The sequence below is a fragment of the Platalea leucorodia genome (assembly GCF_965183815.1).
Source record: "Platalea leucorodia genome assembly, chromosome: 5".
NCBI lineage: Eukaryota > Metazoa > Chordata > Aves > Pelecaniformes > Threskiornithidae > Platalea > Platalea leucorodia.
The window spans coordinates 11,305,345-11,324,650 of NC_138827.1; the positions used below are offsets into that span (position 1 = coordinate 11,305,345).

At 40.8% G+C, this 19,306-nt stretch overlaps 1 protein-coding gene across 8 annotated transcripts in view; it reads left to right on the top strand.

Annotated features, from left to right (window-relative positions):
* TRRAP (transformation/transcription domain associated protein) overlaps window positions 1-19,306 on the top strand; it is a 104,203-nt gene that overhangs the window by 171 nt on the left and 84,726 nt on the right. For 7 of the 8 annotated variants that reach the window (XM_082312334.1, XM_082312340.1, XM_082312337.1 and 4 more), the window contains exons 1-15: window positions 685-756; window positions 1,032-1,120; window positions 1,780-1,930; window positions 2,279-2,328; window positions 7,584-7,694; window positions 8,289-8,393; window positions 9,090-9,173; window positions 9,903-9,959; window positions 10,654-10,779; window positions 11,115-11,192; window positions 11,419-11,507; window positions 12,429-12,525; window positions 12,891-13,029; window positions 16,708-16,786; window positions 17,851-18,085. In XM_082312334.1, coding sequence (XP_082168460.1) covers window positions 1,831-1,930; window positions 2,279-2,328; window positions 7,584-7,694; window positions 8,289-8,393; window positions 9,090-9,173; window positions 9,903-9,959; window positions 10,654-10,779; window positions 11,115-11,192; window positions 11,419-11,507; window positions 12,429-12,525; window positions 12,891-13,029; window positions 16,708-16,786; window positions 17,851-18,085 — 1,350 coding nt within the window. In that variant the 5' untranslated portion in view covers window positions 685-756; window positions 1,032-1,120; window positions 1,780-1,830. Of the gene's footprint in view, window positions 1-684; window positions 757-1,031; window positions 1,121-1,779; window positions 1,931-2,278; window positions 2,329-7,583; window positions 7,695-8,288; window positions 8,394-9,089; window positions 9,174-9,902; window positions 9,960-10,653; window positions 10,780-11,114; window positions 11,193-11,418; window positions 11,508-12,428; window positions 12,526-12,890; window positions 13,030-16,707; window positions 16,787-17,850; window positions 18,086-19,306 lie in introns of those variants that run through there. The other variant, XM_082312335.1, reaches the window with a different exon arrangement.

The following is a 19,306-nucleotide window of genomic DNA, read 5'->3' on the forward strand; positions in this document are numbered from 1 at the left end:
TTCGGCTGCGGTTACCCGCTCGCTCAGCGTCCGGGCTGGCGGCTCCTGCTAAGGAGTCTAAGGCGAAGTGGGCAATGGGAGCTTCTGGATGGGCCAGGAGAGCGGCTCTCACAAACGCAACGCAGGTTTTTTAAGTACTTGAAGTACTGCTTTTTTTTTTTTTTTTTTTGTACGGACCAGGCCCCTCTACCGGCTTCGCTCCCGGTTCCCCGGAGCGGCGCAGCCGCTTCTGCCGCCGCTCCCCCGGGCGGCAGCCGCGGCTGCAGCGGCGGGGCGGGCCCGGCCCGGCCCTCGGCGGCAGGGGCCCGGGCCTGCCGGGGGGACCGACAGCGATCGCATCTGCCCGCGGTAACTCCTCGCCCGCTGTTAGCGGCGTCGCGCCCGGCGGCCGCTGCGTTAGCGGAGACCCCGGGGCTGAGGGGAGGGACGGGGCTGGCCGGCCTGGCCTCAGCCAGCGCGGCCCGGCGGCGGCGGGAGCTGGCGGGCGCCCTTCCCAGCTGGGGCGAACCCCGGCGGGGCGGGGCGGGGCAGGGGGTGGCTGGGGGTTGCGGGTCCCCCCGCCTCGGGCCGCGGTGAGGGGAGCGGGCGGTGCCGTGGGCCTCAGCGCCCGCCCCCGCCCGGGAGATGCGCGGGAGGCGGGTAGCGGGAGGAGGCGGCCGGAACTGGGCTCGGGCGCTTCCGTTGCGCCCATGCGCTGCCGCCGGCCTCCGGGAGCAACAAAGGAGGGAGCTGGGGGGCCAAGGCCGGCCGAGCCCGGTGAGCCGCGGGGTGAGGGGCGCCGGGGGCGGCGGTGGCAGCGCCTCGGTGGGGCCCGGGCCTGGGCGCGGGGGCGGGGTGAAGCGAAGCGGCGGGAGGCGAGGCCCGGCGCGGCGCAGCCGGTGGGGCGGAACGGGCGGGCGGCGGGGAGGAGGAAGGGGCCGGAGCCCCGGCAGCACGGCGCTCGGAGGCCTCGGGCTGGGGCTGGCAGCTGGGGGGGCTGAGGGACGGGGGGAAGCGTCGTTGCGGCCGTTGACGGGCGCCTGTGTTCACAGGGCGGTCGCCTCGGCGGGGATGGGGTCGGCGTGATGGCGCCCTGGCAGCGGGCAGCGACCCGGCGGCGGCCAGCGCTGCGGCGGGGAAGGTGAGGGGACGCGGGGCCCTGCGGGCAGCGCCCCGGCCCTGGGGCAGCCGCGGGGGCACGGGGTGGGGGTGTTTGCGGGGCACCCTCGGCTGTTGGTGGCGGCGGGCGCCGCGAAGGGCGGCTCGGCTGAGGCGGGCTGGGTAGGGGAGCTGACAGGAAAGCGCCGAGGCGAGGAGAGAGGTCGCCGGTCTTTCAAGCTGAATTTGATTTCAGGTTTCTTTACAAGCAAGAAAGGCAGCTGATGGCGGCAGGACAACTTCTGGCACCTCTGGGAGCGAGTCCTGCCGGGGTGCGTCCAAGGGTAGCTGGAAGTTTGGGATCTGGCCGGGTGGGAAGGCAGGATAACAGGTGTGCAGCGCCGGGAGCATCCCTGAGCCTGCTGCTGCTTCTGGGAGAAACGAAACCAAACAAAACGCGTGAATGTTTGCGCTGTGGTAAGAAAGGCCCAGGAACCACTTGTACCTAAAAGTGTGTTCCTGTGATATTGAATGATTGAATGCTGTACATGCTAGGCATTATATTTGTAAGCCTAACTAAACGTGGCAGTTGTGCTTTTTGGAAAAGATGTGTCCTCTTCAATACGTCAAAAGAATGGATGTAGGTGATGTGATAGCTGCTGTTAACCAGCCATAGAAACTAATAAATATTTTTTTTTGTAGGTGTGTTGGTCTTGATTTTATGTACTGAAAGCTGATCCTTCCTCCTCCGAGATGGCATTCGTTTCAGCACAAGGGCCTACGGTGGTGGACCAAACCACTTTGATGAAAAAATACCTTCAGTTTGTGGCTGCTCTTACAGACGTCAATACACGTAAGATACTTTTTTTCTGTTGAAAGTTACAGTTCTTCAGTATTTTGTTTCACAAACGTAGTATTGTTTAGACAGTTGATAAACATGTGTTGAATTCACTTGGAATTTGATTTGAATTTTGATTTTTGAAGAAGCAAAGTGATGAGTAATACTTGCATGAGCCAAAGTGAGCGAGCTGTGTGCGTGTGCAGTTGTGTGATGGTTGTTTGTGAGAATTGTGTGCCTTATAATTGGGCAGTGATAGCTAAACTGATAAGATCTGATTGCTTCTTTGATTCATAAGCCTGGTGTTTTCCTTCATGATGTAGTTTTTACATTTAATTTTTTTGCTTGAATTTCTATTTTCAGCTGACGAAACCAAACTGAAAATGATGCAAGAAGTCAGTGAGAATTTTGAGGTAAAAAAAAAAAACAAACACAAAAAAACCAAAAAAAAAACAAACCGAACAACAAACCCCACCAAAAAGCCCCAACCTTCTGAAATGGCAATCTTATGTATGTTGGTTTGATTTCTGATGTTACGTGGTTAAAATATTAATATTAGTATCTTGTGACTTATGATTTATATTGTTACAAGTCATTGATTTAGGTTTGTATTTAGGAATTAGGTTATTGAAGAATTTCTACATTTGGACTTGGAGGGCTCTTTCATTCTCTAATCTTTATTGAGTAAGCATTTAAATAAAGGTGAAGTAATAGACTTTTCTTCCATTTTGTTCAATGATATGAAATCTCTGTATTTAAAGCTTTCTTTTATTTAGTTCAAATGTGTATTGTGCCCTCACAAGCACAAGGAAACAGAGGCCCCTCTGATTCCTCTGAGTAGTTCCATAGTATAGAAGTGAGGGAGGAGTTGTCAGATGGAGAATCTGACATCAGGAGTGGAGATGGCTCCAGTGACATCTTTTGCATAGTGATGGACCATCAGGTTTAAATGAGCAGCAGAAAAAAAAGTGAGACACAAGTTAAACCAATCCTGTGTTAGCAGAAATTATACTTTAGTTGAATACTTAGTTATTATGTGTCTGTTCTGAAATTATAGAGAACTTGTTATTTTGTAGAATAAGTTCAAGATCTTAGAATCACTGTAATTCTCTCTTTATCTAGTTTTTTAGCCATGTTGGGATTAAAAAAAGCGCTACTACTATAATATATTTTGTTCTTACCTGTTTATTTGAAGTGATTTCGCTTAGTCCATGATAGGGAAACATAAGTACACATTCTAGTCCTGTTTAATGTCTTTGGATATTTCTAAGTAAGCTTTATGCAAAGTTACATCCAACAGGTGCTGGATGTTGAAGGCTGTGCTGATTTTTAGTTGTTTCTGAGTTACTGGTGGAATTTCCTGTCCAGTGAATTTTTTTGTTTAGTTCAGGTTAACATAGTGGAATAATAAGTTTAGAGCTGGCGTAACTGTATTATAAAAAAAAAAAAGGTTAAAAGGCTTAATCCTTGCTTAGTGTGTATAAGCAAAGTAGATATCTCTGACAGTTCCGCATCTATATGCGACTGGGGTGAGCAGAGCTTCATATTACCATGAATGGCTATCTAAAAATATCTTTGTGGAGTTTTGTATCTGTTTAAGCTGACCTAGCATCTCTGAAACAGTTTGTTATCTGAGTAAAAGAATAGTTTTAACAGCTTAGTCTAGCAATCTTTTTGGAATCTGAAGGCTTAGCTGGTTCTCTTTGCTCTTGTCTTGAGTAGGGAAGTACTTGTTCAATATTTGGTTTGATAATGTTCGGGATGGCGTAGCTTTCTTCTCTGGGAGCTCAATTGGTTCTGTAGCATGATCCTACATAAAGAGATGATGAATTGATTTATCCTGAAGGACAGTTCTACTTATTGGAAAATACTTGAGAGAGTAAGAGGAGCCAGTAGTATAGTTTTAGTTTCCTTTTTTCCTTTGGAGGTTGTGGACAGTATTGTTGCATGTTCTTATGCTAGGTGGTTTCTTTTCATCTTCTGTTTCCATGGTCTCCTTATTAACTCTTCTCTATCACCTACTTCAGCTTCCAATACCTATGAAGTTCAGCAGGTTTTATTTTTCACTTCTTTAAGTGAAAAAATATTTTTTTTTCATTAATTAATTAGTTGCTTGTTGAAAGTTACAGCATTCAGATTCTGTTGGCTGTGTTATTGATCTGGATGTCTCTCTAGTTAGGGGTTGTGGTGGGTTGACCCTGGTTGGATGCCAGGTGCTCACCAAAGCTGCTCTATCACTCCCCTTCTCAGCTGGACAGGGGAGAGAAGATGTAACGAAAAGCTCGTGGGTCGAGATAAGGACAGTGATATCATTCACCAGTTACTGTCACAGGCAAAACAGACTCATCTCGAGGAAATTAATTTAATTTATTACCAATCAAATCAGAGTAGGATAGTGAGAAATAAAATAAAATCTTAAAAACACCTTCCGTCTTCCCAGGCTTAACTTCACTCCTGATTTCTCTACCTCCTCCCCTCAGTGGCACAGGGGGACGGGGAATGGAGGCTGTGGTCAGTTCATCACACGTTGTCTCTGCCGCTCCTTCCTCCTCAGGGGGAGGACTCCTCACACTCTTCCCCTGCTCCAGCATGGGGTCCCTCCCACGGGAGACAGTTCTCCACGAACTTCTCCAATGTGAGTCCTTCCCACAGGCCGCAGTTCTTCATGAACTGCTCCAGTGTAGGTCCCTTCCATGCAGTGCAGTCCTTTGGGGTGGACCACTCCAGTGTGGGTCCTCCGCAGGGTCACAGGTCCTGCCAGCAAACCTGCTCCAGCCTGGGCTCCTCTCTCCATGGGCCCACAGGTCCTGCCAGGAGCCTGCTCCAGCATGGGCTTCCCATGGGGTCACAGCCTCCTTTGGGCATCCACCTGCTCTGGCGTGGGGTCCTCCATGGGCTGCAGGTGGATATCTGCTCCACCATGGACCTCCATGGGCTGCATGGGGACAGCCTGCCTCACCACGGGCTGCTCACCACGGGCTGTAGGGGAATCTCTGCTCTGGTGCCTGGAGCATTTATTCTCCCTCCTTCTTCACTGATCTTGGTGTCTGCAGAGTTGTTCCTCTCACATATTCTCACTGCTCTCTCCGGCTGCAGTTGCTCAGGGTTTTTTCCCCCTTCTTAAATATGTTATCACAGAGGCGCTGATGGGCTCGGCCTTGGCCAGCGGTGGGTCCGTCTTGGAGCTGGCTGGCATTGGCTCTATCGGACATAGGGAAAGCTTCTAGCAGCATCTCAGAAGCCACCACTATAGCCTGCCCCCCCCCGCCAAAACCTTGCCATGCAAACCCAATATGGGGGTAGAACTGAATGTGAATTGATGATTATGGAGGACTTCTCGAAGTGAGGTTTAAAACTGAGGTGCTTCACCATAATGTTAACCACTTGACAGTGCTAGCTGTTGCGCTGGTTATCAGGGTGTTGTTCTGGGTTAGCAGAGGATGTTGCTCTTCTAAACCAATTTCTGGATGGAAACGTTTCATAGTTTCGAATCTTTTGTCTCAGAAATTTTGTTTTGAGGGGGAATTTTTTCTTTCTCTATTTCTTCATACAGATTCTGTATTCTAAATAGGGAGAGAGGAGTGTATTCATTGTCTTTCAGTCTCTGTTTTGGAGGAGAAAAAGCTTCCAGAATCAACCTCCATTGCTGCTGCTGCTGTTTTGTGCCAGCAGTGTAATTCTGAACTTTGTTAGAGTAGCGGGGGTTTTAGTTTCCTGTGGGGTTCAGAACAGCAATTCATAGATATCCAGAGTACTGCTGATTTTCTGCTCTTTGCTGTTTAGCAAAGATATTGGGAAGGTGCTTTCAGAAATTTAAGCTGGGTTTGTGAAGGTATACTTTTCCTTGAATGGATTTGTGAGCCACTTTCCAAGAATGCAGCAATACCTGTTTTATTTGTTGTTGGAAACTTCCCTTCCTTTCTTCCTCCAAAGTGGGACCATTCTTATGGCGTAGAGTTGGGGAGGTTAAGAGTCTTTCAAAACTGGAAAGACTATAGGGGAGATGGAGGAGGAGAAGATACAGACAGACTTTCTTTGGAAGACCTTTGAGGTGAAGGGAAGATGCAGGCTAATCTGCTGTTGATAATATCATGTCTTGCATTTTTGTGGTAACTGGCAACTACCACACAGCTGCTTGCTCACTGCCCCCCCACCCCCCGGTGGAATGGGGGAGAGAATTGGAAGGGTAAAAGTGAGAAAACTTGCAGGCTGAGATAAAGGCAGTTTAATAGGTAAGGCAAAAGCTGTGCATGCAAGCAAAGCAGAACAAGGAATTCATTCACTGCTTCCCATTAGCAGGCAGCTGTTCAGCCATCCCCAGGAAAGCAGGGCTTCATCACGTGTAATGGTTACTTGGGAAGACAAAATGCCATAACTCCAAATGTCCCCCCCTTCCTTCTTCTTCCCCCAGCTTTATACGCTGAGCATGATGTCGTATGTCATGGGATGTCCCTTTGGTCAGTTGGGGTCAGCTGTCCCAGCTGTGTCCCCTCCCAGCTTCATGTGCACCCCCAGCCTCCTCGCAGGTGGGGCAGGGTGAGAAGCAGAAAAGGCCTTGCCTCTGTGTAAGCACTGCTCAGCAGTAACTAAAGCATCCCAGTATCATCAACACTGTTTTCAGCACAAATCCAAAACATAGCCCCGTACTAGCTACTATGAAGAAAATTAACTCTACCCCAGCCAAAACCAGCACATGCATTTAAAATGTTTTTGTGCCCTTATGATGTCTGTCTGCTTTCTTGAAAGCCCTTGAGATAACAAAAAACTCTGTTTGCACAGTGCCTAGTGTAATACGATTTATGGTTGCGTGTTTTGAAATCTTACTGCAAAGTAAAGAATAGTAGTGGAAATCTATAAAAGGAAGTGGCTATATATACCTTGTGTGTTATTCAAGAAGTAATGTGAACAGGCCCCTGAAATACATACATAGATTTTTTTCAAAAGAATATTGTGTTCTTATCTGTACCTTTATTAACAGACTGGTATGCTTCTGTATCACAAATACTTGAGAGAGTTGCCTTACAACACGTACATAAACTACAGCTGAGTGTCCAAATAAACCTCACAGTGGCCAAGTTAGATATTTTTTTTTTAAGGCAGATGCAGCAGTTGCAGATGGAGGAGGCTTGCTCATCTAATATTTCTTCTGGCTTTACAACAAGGGGACAGTAGTGAAAGATCATTTTCACAGTGGAAAGTAATGCTCAGTTTAGCTGATATATGCATGTACACATATTTGCAGAAATAAATCTTAATTTAACAGCGACTGAAAAGTCTTGGGAATCCTAGAGCCATGAAATGTGAGTGTGCTTGTTAATCTTTCTTGTTCAAGAACATCTGCAGTGTTGGTTTTTTTTTTTCCCCCCCATTTAAAATAGCTCTGTGTTATGCTGATTTTTATTTTCTATGTGAGGTGACGGTGTCAAAATAGAAAAAAAACATATTACAGTCTGGGTTTGGAGGAAAGATATTCATTTGTATTCCCTTTTGTTTGTTTCACTAATAATGCTCTGTAGTGTGTCAGCAGATGCGTAATCACTGAATCTATTAAAAAGTCACTGAAAACGTTTAATAGTGGCTTTGACTGTAACTTGATATCATCTGTGTAATGTCTATTATATCTGTCTTCCCTTTTTTTTTTCTTTCTCTTTCTTCTGTTCTTATTTAGAATGTGACATCATCCCCTCAATATTCTACGTTCCTGGAACATATCATCCCTAGGTTTCTCACCTTTCTACAGGATGGAGAAGTTCAGTTTCTGCAGGAGAAGCCAGCACAGGTAAACTGTGTGGAACATCTCTTACGTTTTTGCAATGTGTGCAGCAGACTACTCGTTCGGTGAAGTACTTGATTAAACTAATGAATTGACTAATGTATAGACTTTGTTGTTAAAAATAGATCTGTCATTTGGAGAGAAATCGAAAAAGTCTAGTTTCTAAGTAAGTTACTTATAAACTTTGCAAATCTGTGCTTCTATGAAAAATGAGGAAAAACCAGGTGCAACAGAATTGGCTTTCTCACTGAAAAATGACACATTGCTAGAAATTACTGATTTTACTGTGGAATGAAAGGCAAAAGTTGAATCTATGTCATTAAATACTTAAAACTGAGTTCCTTAAAGTGTGAGAACTTGCATTTTTCAACTGTAAATTTGTTAAATTTGCCTTATTCACATACATGGGTAGTAGGAAGCATTATGTGTTTGTATATAAGCATATGTCTGCACAAAGTAAAGTGGGTTTTTCTTCTTTTTAAGCATGCAGAAGTATTACGCTGAAAAGATGTTGCAACCAATTGTTGTTTTTGTGGGCTTTTAGAAAGTTCTATCATGTCTTTATTTTTTTCCCTTTTTCTTTTTTTTTTTTTTCTCCAGCAACTCCGAAAGCTAGTGCTTGAAATAATTCACAGAATACCAACAAATGAACATCTTCGTCTTCATACCAAAAATATCCTGTCTGTGATGTTTAGATTTCTAGAGGTATTTTTTCCCCCCTCTTAAAACTGTTCCAAATTTACAGAAAGATTTTCCTCTTCTTTCTTCATCTCAAAAAGTTACTGGGGGTAGGATTTTAAATAGCTGTGCTTCTGGAGCAAGAGTGGAAGTGCGTTCTATTTAGGCTTCACCAGTGTGATATCTTACTATCTACAGGTTTTCTGCATGTTCTCGTCTGCCCTTTAGAAGCTTGGATGTTACAAGTGCAAGGAACTATGCATGCTATCTCATGCTAAACAAGACTTCATTCATGAATGCTTTTCTGGTTTTTATAAGTGCAGATACCTTATTCTAGAGATTTTGTTTTGTTTCTTACTTGAAATTGAAAACACTGTCATTTGAAGCCCACAGAAAATAAGCTGCTGTATGTGGAGGTGTCTCGGTGTGTAAATAGCCCCACTCGTGTGTCTCTGTCTGTGGGGCATTAGAAACAGGTCTGATGGTATAGAGTGGTTGAAACTTCTGTCTTTTGTTCCAGTAGGGGTGACTTTAATTTTAGCCATGCTCTAAGGCTGCAAGGTAAAGTTATATCAAAGGAAAAGCATCTTGCTCATGCAAATTCATATTAATGGGGCGCTTGTAGGTATCTGAGATGAGTATAGTTTTATAGTGTTTTGAAGTACTCTACGGAGTAGTTGAAGAATGCAGCAGTAGGCTTACTAAAGATTCTCTCTTTTTCAGACGGAGAATGAAGAAAATGTACTGATTTGCTTAAGAATAATTATCGAATTGCACAAACAGTTCCGACCAGCAATCACTCAAGAAGTAAGTCATAGACCATATTATATGGTATAGAACTTACTGCCAGGCTCTTCAGAATTGTCATTTTGTTCAAGTGGGTTTGTTTGTTTGTTTTTTCCTGCTGTCCTTTTATGTTGGCTGATCTGTTGTAGTAACCATATTTTTTTTTTTTTTTTTTTTTTACCTTCAAGTAATTTTTAAAAGAGGATTGCATAGTGCTAGCACCCCTGGGAAAAACCAAACTGTTAAAGCCTATTTGTTTTTGCTTTAAGTGTTTATGGACAGTATGATTAGACTAAGGAATAAAATTGCCACAGAAGGGAAGAGAATTGGTGCCTTTTTAGTTTGTGAAGGGAAAGTGCTGGGAAAGGAATATTATGATTGGCTTTCCCCCTACCCCTGTGCTTCTCTCCTGTGACTCATGAAGGAGTATTTGAAAGTTTGCATTTTTATTCCATTGCTTTCTTTCCTTCATTTTCTCCTAGGAAGACTTGGTCGGTTTATAGTAATTATTTCTAATAATGCTATATTGGGACTATGTTGAGATGATAGGTAAACCGGATTCTTTGCAAGTACAATTTGAATTAATATTGGCAGCACAGAAGGAAATAGAATGCTTTCAGATTCTTTTTAAATATAATGAAAAATATACTCTAGTGGTGACGAAAGATTTTATGTAGTTGTACTGTTAATACAGAGATTCGAAAGTTGTGAAATTTTTTCTCTATGGTAAACCGACTTCTTCCTTCCTAGATCCATCATTTTTTGGACTTTGTGAAGCAGATTTATAAGGAACTTCCAAAAGTAGTGGTAAGCTTTTTATTTTTTAAATTGCCCTTGCTGTAGTCAGAAAACTAGATTTTCTTTCTTAATTTTGTTTCTAGAAGATATTAACATCATTACTTTTGTATCTAGTGATACAAAGTAAATATGATTTTAATAAAAATATTTAACAAAAATATGTCTAAAACCGGAGAAATTTAGATTTTGAATTAGAAAACCTTCTGTTTCTAGCACACTATTACTGGTATGAGAAAACTGAGGTAAACTTATGTAATAAAGCACTAATCAATTGACTACAGCTATGTCCACGTAGCCAAATGTGTTGGTTTTGGTTTTTTTTTTTTGTTTGGTTTTTTTTTTGAGGGAAGGGTAAGGTGATGTACTTTCTAGCAGATAAGAGTTCTTCAATGTGCTTTATCTCTGTGGAGGCATTGCCTGCTCTTCCTCACTGATACAGAGTATCTGTTTGGATGTTTTTCTTTAGCAAAAGAACCACCTTGGTTGGGGATGCTTTTCTGGTTCTTGCTGTAGTGGGAGTGAAAGGTTGCGGGATATGTGTGCAGTCCTAGTAGATAGTGCATTGTAAGCGTCATGTGCAGAGAAGAAAAAACCATCCGCAATAAGTTGTGGGGAAAAATTATATGGAGGAATTCTAATGAGGTAAATGGCCTTTTGACGATTACTAGCATTATTATATTTTTCTTCTGCTCTTTGCTTGTAGAATCGGTATTTTGAGAATCCTCAGGTAATTCCAGAGAACACCGTTCCTACTCCTGAAATGGTTGGCATGATTACAACAATTGTGGTGAAAGTAAACCCTGAGCGAGAAGATAGTGAAACAAGAACAGTGAGTATTCTAGCTGCTCTTTAACTATGAGACTGACTGTATCACAATACCCCAAATCATAAGGGCAGGTAAAGGTAATAGGCTTTTTCTTTTTGCGTGTTTTTTCTTATCCAGATTTATTTGTAGAAGCTGATTGAAACTTTTCAGATATTTTCTATGCAGCTGTAGTTACAGGATTTTTATTTAATATAATACCAAATGGTTTTGTGCTTTTAAAATGTCATTATTGCTAAGTATAGTGCTATTAAAATGAACAGTTTCTTTAAAAATGTATTTCAAATACTTTTTTGAATTAATAATTAAACTGTTTATAAAACATGTATTCTTTCTTTCAGCATTCTATAATTCCCAGAGGATCTTTATCTCTAAAGGTCTTGGCTGAGCTACCTATTATTGTTGTTCTTATGTATCAGGTTGGTATATTCCAGTATTTTGCATGTAAATACTTTTTATTACTGAATGACTTCTACTGGCTAACATATTAGTAAAAATGAATGTAACGTATTTTTGGGATTAAAATATCATCTAAAACTAAGTCGCTGAGATTTCTTCATTTTTTGCTGATTAGCCCTCGAATAAGTTGACTGTGAGTGTGACTTGCAAATTTCTCTAATAGTACTTTATTTTTTTTTTTTTAAGCTCTACAAATTGAACATTCATAATGTAGTAGCTGAATTTGTGCCCTTGATTATGAACACTATTATAATACAGGTTTCTGCTCAAGCAAGGTAGGAGCATTTTAACAGTATTTTGATATTTGCGACAAACTACTTAAACTTGCCATTCAATTTTGCCCCAAATATTTTGTCTTATATCCTGTGATTTTTGCTTCTACTTAAAAGTCTTACTGCTTTTAATCTCAAAAGTAGCAATGATTATTTGACTTAAAATTGTCAAAGTTTTGTAGGTGAAGTTATTGGCAAATCTGAATATTTCCATTATATGTCACTGATAAAATCCATAGTTGTGAAGTAGACCCCAATTTATTATTTGATAATGCATTTTTTAAAATAGAGTTTCTGACAAAAATCCACATTACCACGGATAGTATGTGATGGAGACCATGTTAGCTAGGACACTTGCTGTTGTTTAATCTTTACCATACCACCAGTGACAGATTTTTGCTCTTCCAAGGTATAGCTTAGGTGAAGCCTTGTGATGTTGCAGGTATGGGTGCTGCTTTTCCTGCTCCAGGGAGAGATGTTTCTAAGGAGCAGCAAGTGGTGCTGACCAGGGCAGCAGGAGTAAGATCTCTGTCTTTCCCTGTCTGCCTGGTTGATCTGAATAAGTGGCTGAAGCTTGAGAGAGACAGACAAGTCTGTAGGAGGGAATATTGCTTGGAGAAAAAAATTGCCACAGTTAGGGGAAAGGAACCAAATGTTTGATACTGATGTATTGGCTTGGCTTTCTGCAGAAGGTTGGAAATTGTATGGCTGCCTCAGGGCTGTGCGTTTCTGCTTAGAGCATAAGATGCTGGGAATTTGAATGGCAGAGAGCTTGTTGAAAATGGGCTATCCCGTGATGATTTTATTCACTTATGGCAAGAACCTCATTACAAGATGACGTAATTTGAAATTTCTGTGAATTTTCTGAACGAAGGTATGAAAGAGGAGGAACAAAATCGTAACCACTGTTCAATTTAATTTCAGGCAACATAAACTTTACAACAAGGAATTGTATGCCGATTTTATTGCTGCTCAAATTAAAACACTGTCTTTTTTGGCTTACATCATAAGAATTTACCAGGTAGGTTGCATTTTTGTTACTTTGTTACTCTTAGTGCAACAGATCTCTAGTTATTTTATGGCAGGCAAGTGACCAGCATGGCTGCAGTGCATCAGGGACTGGAGAGAAGAGCATTTGTCCGGCAAATCTGAAGACAGAGCTATACTTGGCTGTCCTTTCAGAAGTGTTCTCATGTGAATGCAAAGTGAAAATGTGTCATTCCCCCTGCCCCAGGCATTTATGGAATGGCTATTGTATTTCTTCTTACAAGTAGACTTCTTGAAGAGAAACAAGTGAATTTTAATTGCATGTTATTTTGCAAATGTAAAGCAAAGCTTTAAAATGGAATGTCATAATAACTGTTTTCATGTTATTTTTTGTTATAGGAATTAGTGGCTAAATATTCTCAGCAAATGGTAAAAGGAATGTTGCAGTTGCTCTCCAATTGTCCAGCTGAAACAGCACACCTCCGGAAAGAGCTTCTGATTGCTGCTAAGCACATCTTGACAACAGACTTGAGGAGCCGTATGTAGTACTTTTTAAAAATGTATCTATAAACTGGAAAGATCTCAACTGTTTTTGTGTATTTGAGGCATATTGCGTACTGTTTGTTTTGGACTATTACATACTTCTGATTATTTTGGGAGTGGGTGTGATTTTTGATTTGCCTTTTTTCTCTTTCCTTAAAAAATAAAATCGTCTGAATGAGATGGCATACTGAATAAGTGGTTTTTCTAGCTTTCTAAATATCTGTTGTTCCAAGTAATTGCCATTTGATGATAAACACTTTCGCTAGTTTGTGCCTACAGTTGTATGGATACTTTAAAATATTAATCTGGTAACCTGAGTGGAAGTAGTTCTGTCAAAACCTGATACCATGTTTGATTCAGCTCATGGCTTTTGTCTTTAGCAGAGGAAAGCTATTTTTGGTCTGCCTGAATTAACTAGGTTTGGTGGATACGTTCTGTTCTGGCAGAATTGCAAAATTGGAGATTGTAATTTGTAAATTACAAGTATTTACAATATTTGTAAAATATTAACTTCTGTCTTTTCATCTTTACTGTGTGGTGCCCTTTCTTTTCCTTCTGCTAACAACAGTTATGGGGCAGCATGATGTCTTACAGGTATTGTTAGCTCGCCAAAAAAAATAGCGTGTTTCCTAGTTCTGGAATTTAGTATTGTGGTCACATGGAAAGCTGTTTCTTTGGCTATTTTTCTAAAGAAATTAGCTTAGTTGTTCTATGTTTCTCAGTCTCTCCTTAATAACTTCTGAACTTGACCCGTTTCAACAAAATTCAACAGAGGGGCGAGGCCTTAAAGACAGGATGTTCTGCATCCTTTGTGAACTTTAACTGGAGTTTTCTCTGCTGCCCAAACACTAGTGTCTCTATTGGAGGAATAAACAGCAGTGTGAGCTTAGCAATTCATTGCCCTTTGTCAGCTGGCTGGCGTTTTGGCATACCTCTTGCTAATGCATCCCTCCAGCCCTGCTCTTGGCTACCTGGAAGCCCCAAAGTGGATTTAGGGAGGAAATGCTTAGAAACGTTAAGGAGAAGAGGGGACGTGGTATCACAGGAGGAATAAGGAGTGTGAGGAAGAGAAGTGGGATATAAAGTATGTGGAGATCTGTAGAAGATAAGGCTTCGGTCATTCTGACGTTGCAGTTCAACTTACTTGGATGAACGGGTGCTGAGGGAGGTGTTTCATGTTTGTGGGTCTTGCCATTGGCGTTACCGTTCTCAGTGAAATAATCCTCAAACTGAGTCTTCTCAGATTGAGAGTTGACGAATAATGCTGTATATCTTATTGTGATGCATTTGGTCTGTGTGCAACTTTGTTTCTGATTCCTAAAAGAGAGGGCAGAGGTGAAACTGTACGTACTCTCTCCGCTGTTATCACTGTAAAGATGGCCTCTGTCTAAGAATATTTCATATCAGCAAAATGTGGTATGCACATAAATATTAGTAGAGGTTTTAAAAACTGGTTTAGAAGATAGAAATCAAATTGAATCTAAAGACTTAACTGTTTTCATCCCTATTAAGCCATTTCTTCTGAGAATTTTAACTGAGATGTCCATTTCAAAAAGCTAGAATAGTTTGTATGGTGTTTCTGAAATTCTAATGACTGAACATTGTGAACATTTCTTAGCTTCAACGTAAAATATTCTTATGTTACGAAGTTTAATGATGAGAGCATTCAATCAGTAGTCCAGTGTAAACAATTTATTATTGCTTGCTTTACTTTAATTTCTCTTACTACTTCACATTAAGAGTAATAGCACGACACAGGAATATCAATGTTAAATGTGTTCAAGACACAGAGACTCATTAGTGTTTTTCAATTTGCATTTCCTTTGCTTTTTTTCATCGTTGGGGTTTGTGTCTTAATCTCTTTGCTCTGCTAACACTAGTGCATCTAAGACTAATTCGTTTTTTCAGAGTGGCTTGATCAAAGGCAGTTCCTTTCCAACCATCTTTTTGACTCAGCTTTTTTCTCCACAGTATTATTTGCTGGCTATCACTGAATTTATTCTCACGTCACAACTTCTGTGGTGGTTGCCTTGTAAAATAGTGGGTTGTTCTAAAATGTTTATTCCCATTCTTTATTTGCTTTTTCCACTGTAAGTGTTCCAGATCTCTACCCCCCTCAAAAAACAATGCCAATGTGCTCATTTTCTCTTCTTCTGTATTTTTGCAGAGTGTGGCATTCTCTTAAAAGCAAAGATGGCTACCACATTGTCCCATTCATTTAAGTGGACCTCACTGATTCCGTGTCCATTTCAGATTTCATTCAGAAAATGCTGGATTTTTATCTTTAATATTGTTTGGAAATCTGTGGAGAATGAAGATTGCTGGATGCTCCTCTTTCTCTTTATTTGACTTTTTGCTTATTCGTTAATAAGATTTAGCTTGTTGTATTATTTGGAGGTGGGAGCAGTTAATCCTTCCTGCCATTTCCATCATCTGCCTGTAGGGTGGAGTTACCTAATCAATTCCATAAACTTCTTGATTTCTATATTTAGAAAGAAAATGCTTCTTTGGTCTTGCTTTGTCACTTGATTTTGTTACTGAAATCTTCCTTTTGTTCTCTGGACCCCAAGTTGCATGTATTCTTCATTATATTTTGGGATACAGCTTGTATGATAAGATAAAATCATAGAATTGTTTAGGTTCTAAAAAGACCCTTAGGATCATCAAGTCCAACCATTAACCTAGCACTGCCAAGTCCACCCCTAAACCATGTCCCTAAGCACCACATCTACCCGTCTTTTAAATACCTCCAGGGATGGAGACTCAACCACTTCCCTGGGCAGCCTGTTCCAGTGCCTGACTGCCCTTTCAGTGAAGAAATTTTTCCTAGTATCCAACCTAAACCTCCCCTGGCGCAGCTTGGAGGCCGTTTCCTGTGGTCCCGTTGCTTGTTACTTGGGAGAAGCGACTGACCCCCACCCCGCTACGACCTCCTTTCAGGTAGTTGTAGAGAGCAATAAGGTCTCCCCTGAGCCTCGTTTTCTCCAGGCAAAACAACCCCAGTTTCCTCAGTCGCTCCTCACAAGACTTGTGCTCCAGACCCTTCACCAGCTTTGTTGCTCTTCTTTGGACACGCCTCTCTCTTCTTTGGACATGCCCCTCAATGTCCTTCTTGTAGTGAGGGGCCCAGAACTGAACAGAGGATTCAAGGCACGGCCTCACCAGTGCTCAGTACAGGGGGGTGATCACTTCCCTGGTCCTGCTGGCCACGCTATTCCTGATACAGGATGCCAGACAAAATAGAGTTGTGTTGTACTGTGTTACCCAAACTTGTCCTTTCCAGTAACTCACTAGTTACATTTAAAAAGTTCTGCAAAGTTGAAAATAATATAAGGGGTTTTTCTCTTTCCAGCTGTAACTGTTTTTATTGTATCAGTGCTGTGGCTTTGACTGTGTACCGTAATGTTACTCAAGGGGCAAGTGTCAGTGGAGTTCATAGTCATAAGAGGGTAATTGAAAATTCCCTTGTAAATGATACGGCCTTTTATAAGCTTCAGGAACGAATTCTGTAGTAAAACCACTTTCTGACTTGGGTTTAAATACCTAAGTTAAGTGGTTTAGTGCTTAACTATCTTATTTTGATTATTTCCTTTGCCAATCATTATGTATAGCTTTTTCTTTTCTTTCTCTCTCTCTCTCTTTTTTTTTTTTTTTTTTTTTTTTTAAATTGTAGAATTTATTCCATGTATGGACAAGCTATTTGATGAATCTATACTAATTGGCTCTGGATACACTGCCCGAGAGACGCTGAGGTATGACAGAAAATTTGGGATAGCTATCTGAGTGCCTGCCAGGGCTGGTTTCTTTCAAGATTTCTTAATATTTACAACAATGTCTGTATAGGGTCCTAAATCTTTGCTGTAAATAACTAATTTTTTTAGATGCTAATATTGGAAAGGCTTCTGCTGCTGTAAAGAGTGGTTGTTGTTTAACACTTTGATGGCGCAGCATGGTGGCGTGAGCGTAGGGCAAAAAGAGATAAATGGGTGAATGAAAATTATTTCTTGAAATAAAAAAAATATTTGTTATTTTTTGAATTGCAGAGAACAATCAAAACAGTGGTCATAGTGAAATCAACTCAATACCTTCCCAATATTTTACAAAACAGCCTAAATCTTGTGTCCAGTGTAAAATCTGAATGATGTTTAAACTGTTTTGTCAATAAGTACCTTAAAGCTTATTCATTTGCAACTGAAAAAAATAAATGGGGAGAATACTTACTTTCTCTGTCTTCAATGGTCTACTAGTTTTTAGGTGCTTTTGCTGACCAGATTAAAATATGTGAACTAGGAGAATTATTTCATCTTGCTTAACTATCAACTGTACCTTATTGACAACATGTATTAGTTTTAGAAGTATTCGCTCTACTACATGCTTAAACCTGGTATCTGAAAATAAATGATTTTTAAAAATTTATCAGGTTTTGTAACTGCTTTTGAAATCATGAATCATCAATGATTAATTGTGTAAGAGCTTACCAACAGTGCTTAAAATGTGGCTTAAAACATGCTAGTTTTCTCTTAACTGTATATTCATGACAGTGTGCTGGGGATGTTCAGCTATGGGGGAGGAAAGATCAGAGAGGTAATGTTAGTATTGTGGGACAGATTAATGCATCTTTGGTTAGATTATACAGGTTATAATTCTCTTGTGTAATTGAAAAAGCCTTGTGAACTCTGGATTTGCACATAAAAATAGAAAATTTGAATTTAGAATCTTGGAAATAGCTCCAGGGAGTGATTATTGGTTAAGTCCAATTAACAACAATTATAATTATCCTCAATGTGTTTTCTTCATTTCTTGTTTTTACTGATAGACCACTTGCATATAGTACACTGGCAGACCTGGTTCATCATGTCCGTCAGCATTTACCACTCAATGATCTCTCCCTTGCTGTCCAGTTGTTTGCGAAGAACATTGATGATGAGTCGTTGCCTAGCAGTATCCAGACAATGTCTTGCAAGCTTCTGCTAAATTTGGTAGACTGTATCCGGTCTAAGAGTGAACAGGAGAATGGAAATGGTAGAGATATTCTTATGAGAATGCTGGAGGTATTAATTTGTTTAAAACGTTTGATAATAAGTTGAATATCCTATTTTATAGTATGTTGTCAATCACATTTTACTTTCTCCTTTCTTCAGAAATGAGAACATGTAGAAACAGTCTGCATACTGTATTTCATTTTAATACTTCAGAGAAGGGCTTTTTGACATGCCATGCAACGGGGATAATATTTCAAATACAATGGAGATGCTTTGCCAACTCAGCTTATTCATTCAGTGACTTGTTTCAGAGCAAGAAACTGAATGTCTATGATGCTGGGGGTAGCTTAACTGTTACTATTATTTTTTTTAATTTTCTTTTAAATTTTGGTAGTAATCTCTTTTTTTTTTTCCCCCCACTTAAGGGTATGTAAAAATGGTATTTTTTTAATGCCTTCTGGCTATGTTTATGGTGGTTTTTTGGTTGTTTGTTTGGTTTTTTTGTTTGTTTGGTTGGTTGGTTTTTTAAATCCTGAAGGAGTATTGTCTTGCAGGTCCTTGGCATAGCCCAATACAATCTGTAAAATGTGAAATATCTGCACTTTCAAGATCTACTGATCTTTTTTAAGGATCTTCTTTATATGGAGGACTTTTTTGTGAGCTCTTTTTTGTTTTGTTATTTTTAAAAATCAGGGATGCACCCTAAAAGCTGTCATCCATGGTGTAGTACAAGTGAAACACTACTTGCTTGTGGTAGCCAAGTTGTTAAAGGAAAAAGGTTGCCTAGTGTTTCTGCTGCCACAACACAAAGATGCACTCAATTGTAGAGTAAAACACTTCTAGGGTAAATACTGGTTTAATAATCTCATTTGGGATGTGAGAGCACGTCTTGAAATCTAAGTCAAACTGGTGTTACAAACTTGTAAGATAACTGAGGAAGCCGTATGGCTGCTTGTTTTGGAAAGGGAGATCTAGGAATTCTGAATGTAGTGGATCCCCTCCTTTGACTCTTCTTTGTCATGGGCAGACTGTCATGGTTCTGAATGCACTGGGGAAGAGATGTAGTCATTTTAGTAATCTCCAGATTATTTGGTATTACCCCTGAAGGTTGGTTGGTTGGTTTGTTTTTTTTTTTTTTTTTTTTCCTTAAGGTAGCAGTAGTTTAGGGCATGGCTTTCATCCCAAATACAAAATACAAGTGACAGTGCAAGTGAAAAATCTTGATGTTATGCATTATAATGGGTTCTTTATTCCAGGTTTCTCAAACTGAAGTAGCATTTGTCTTCCAAA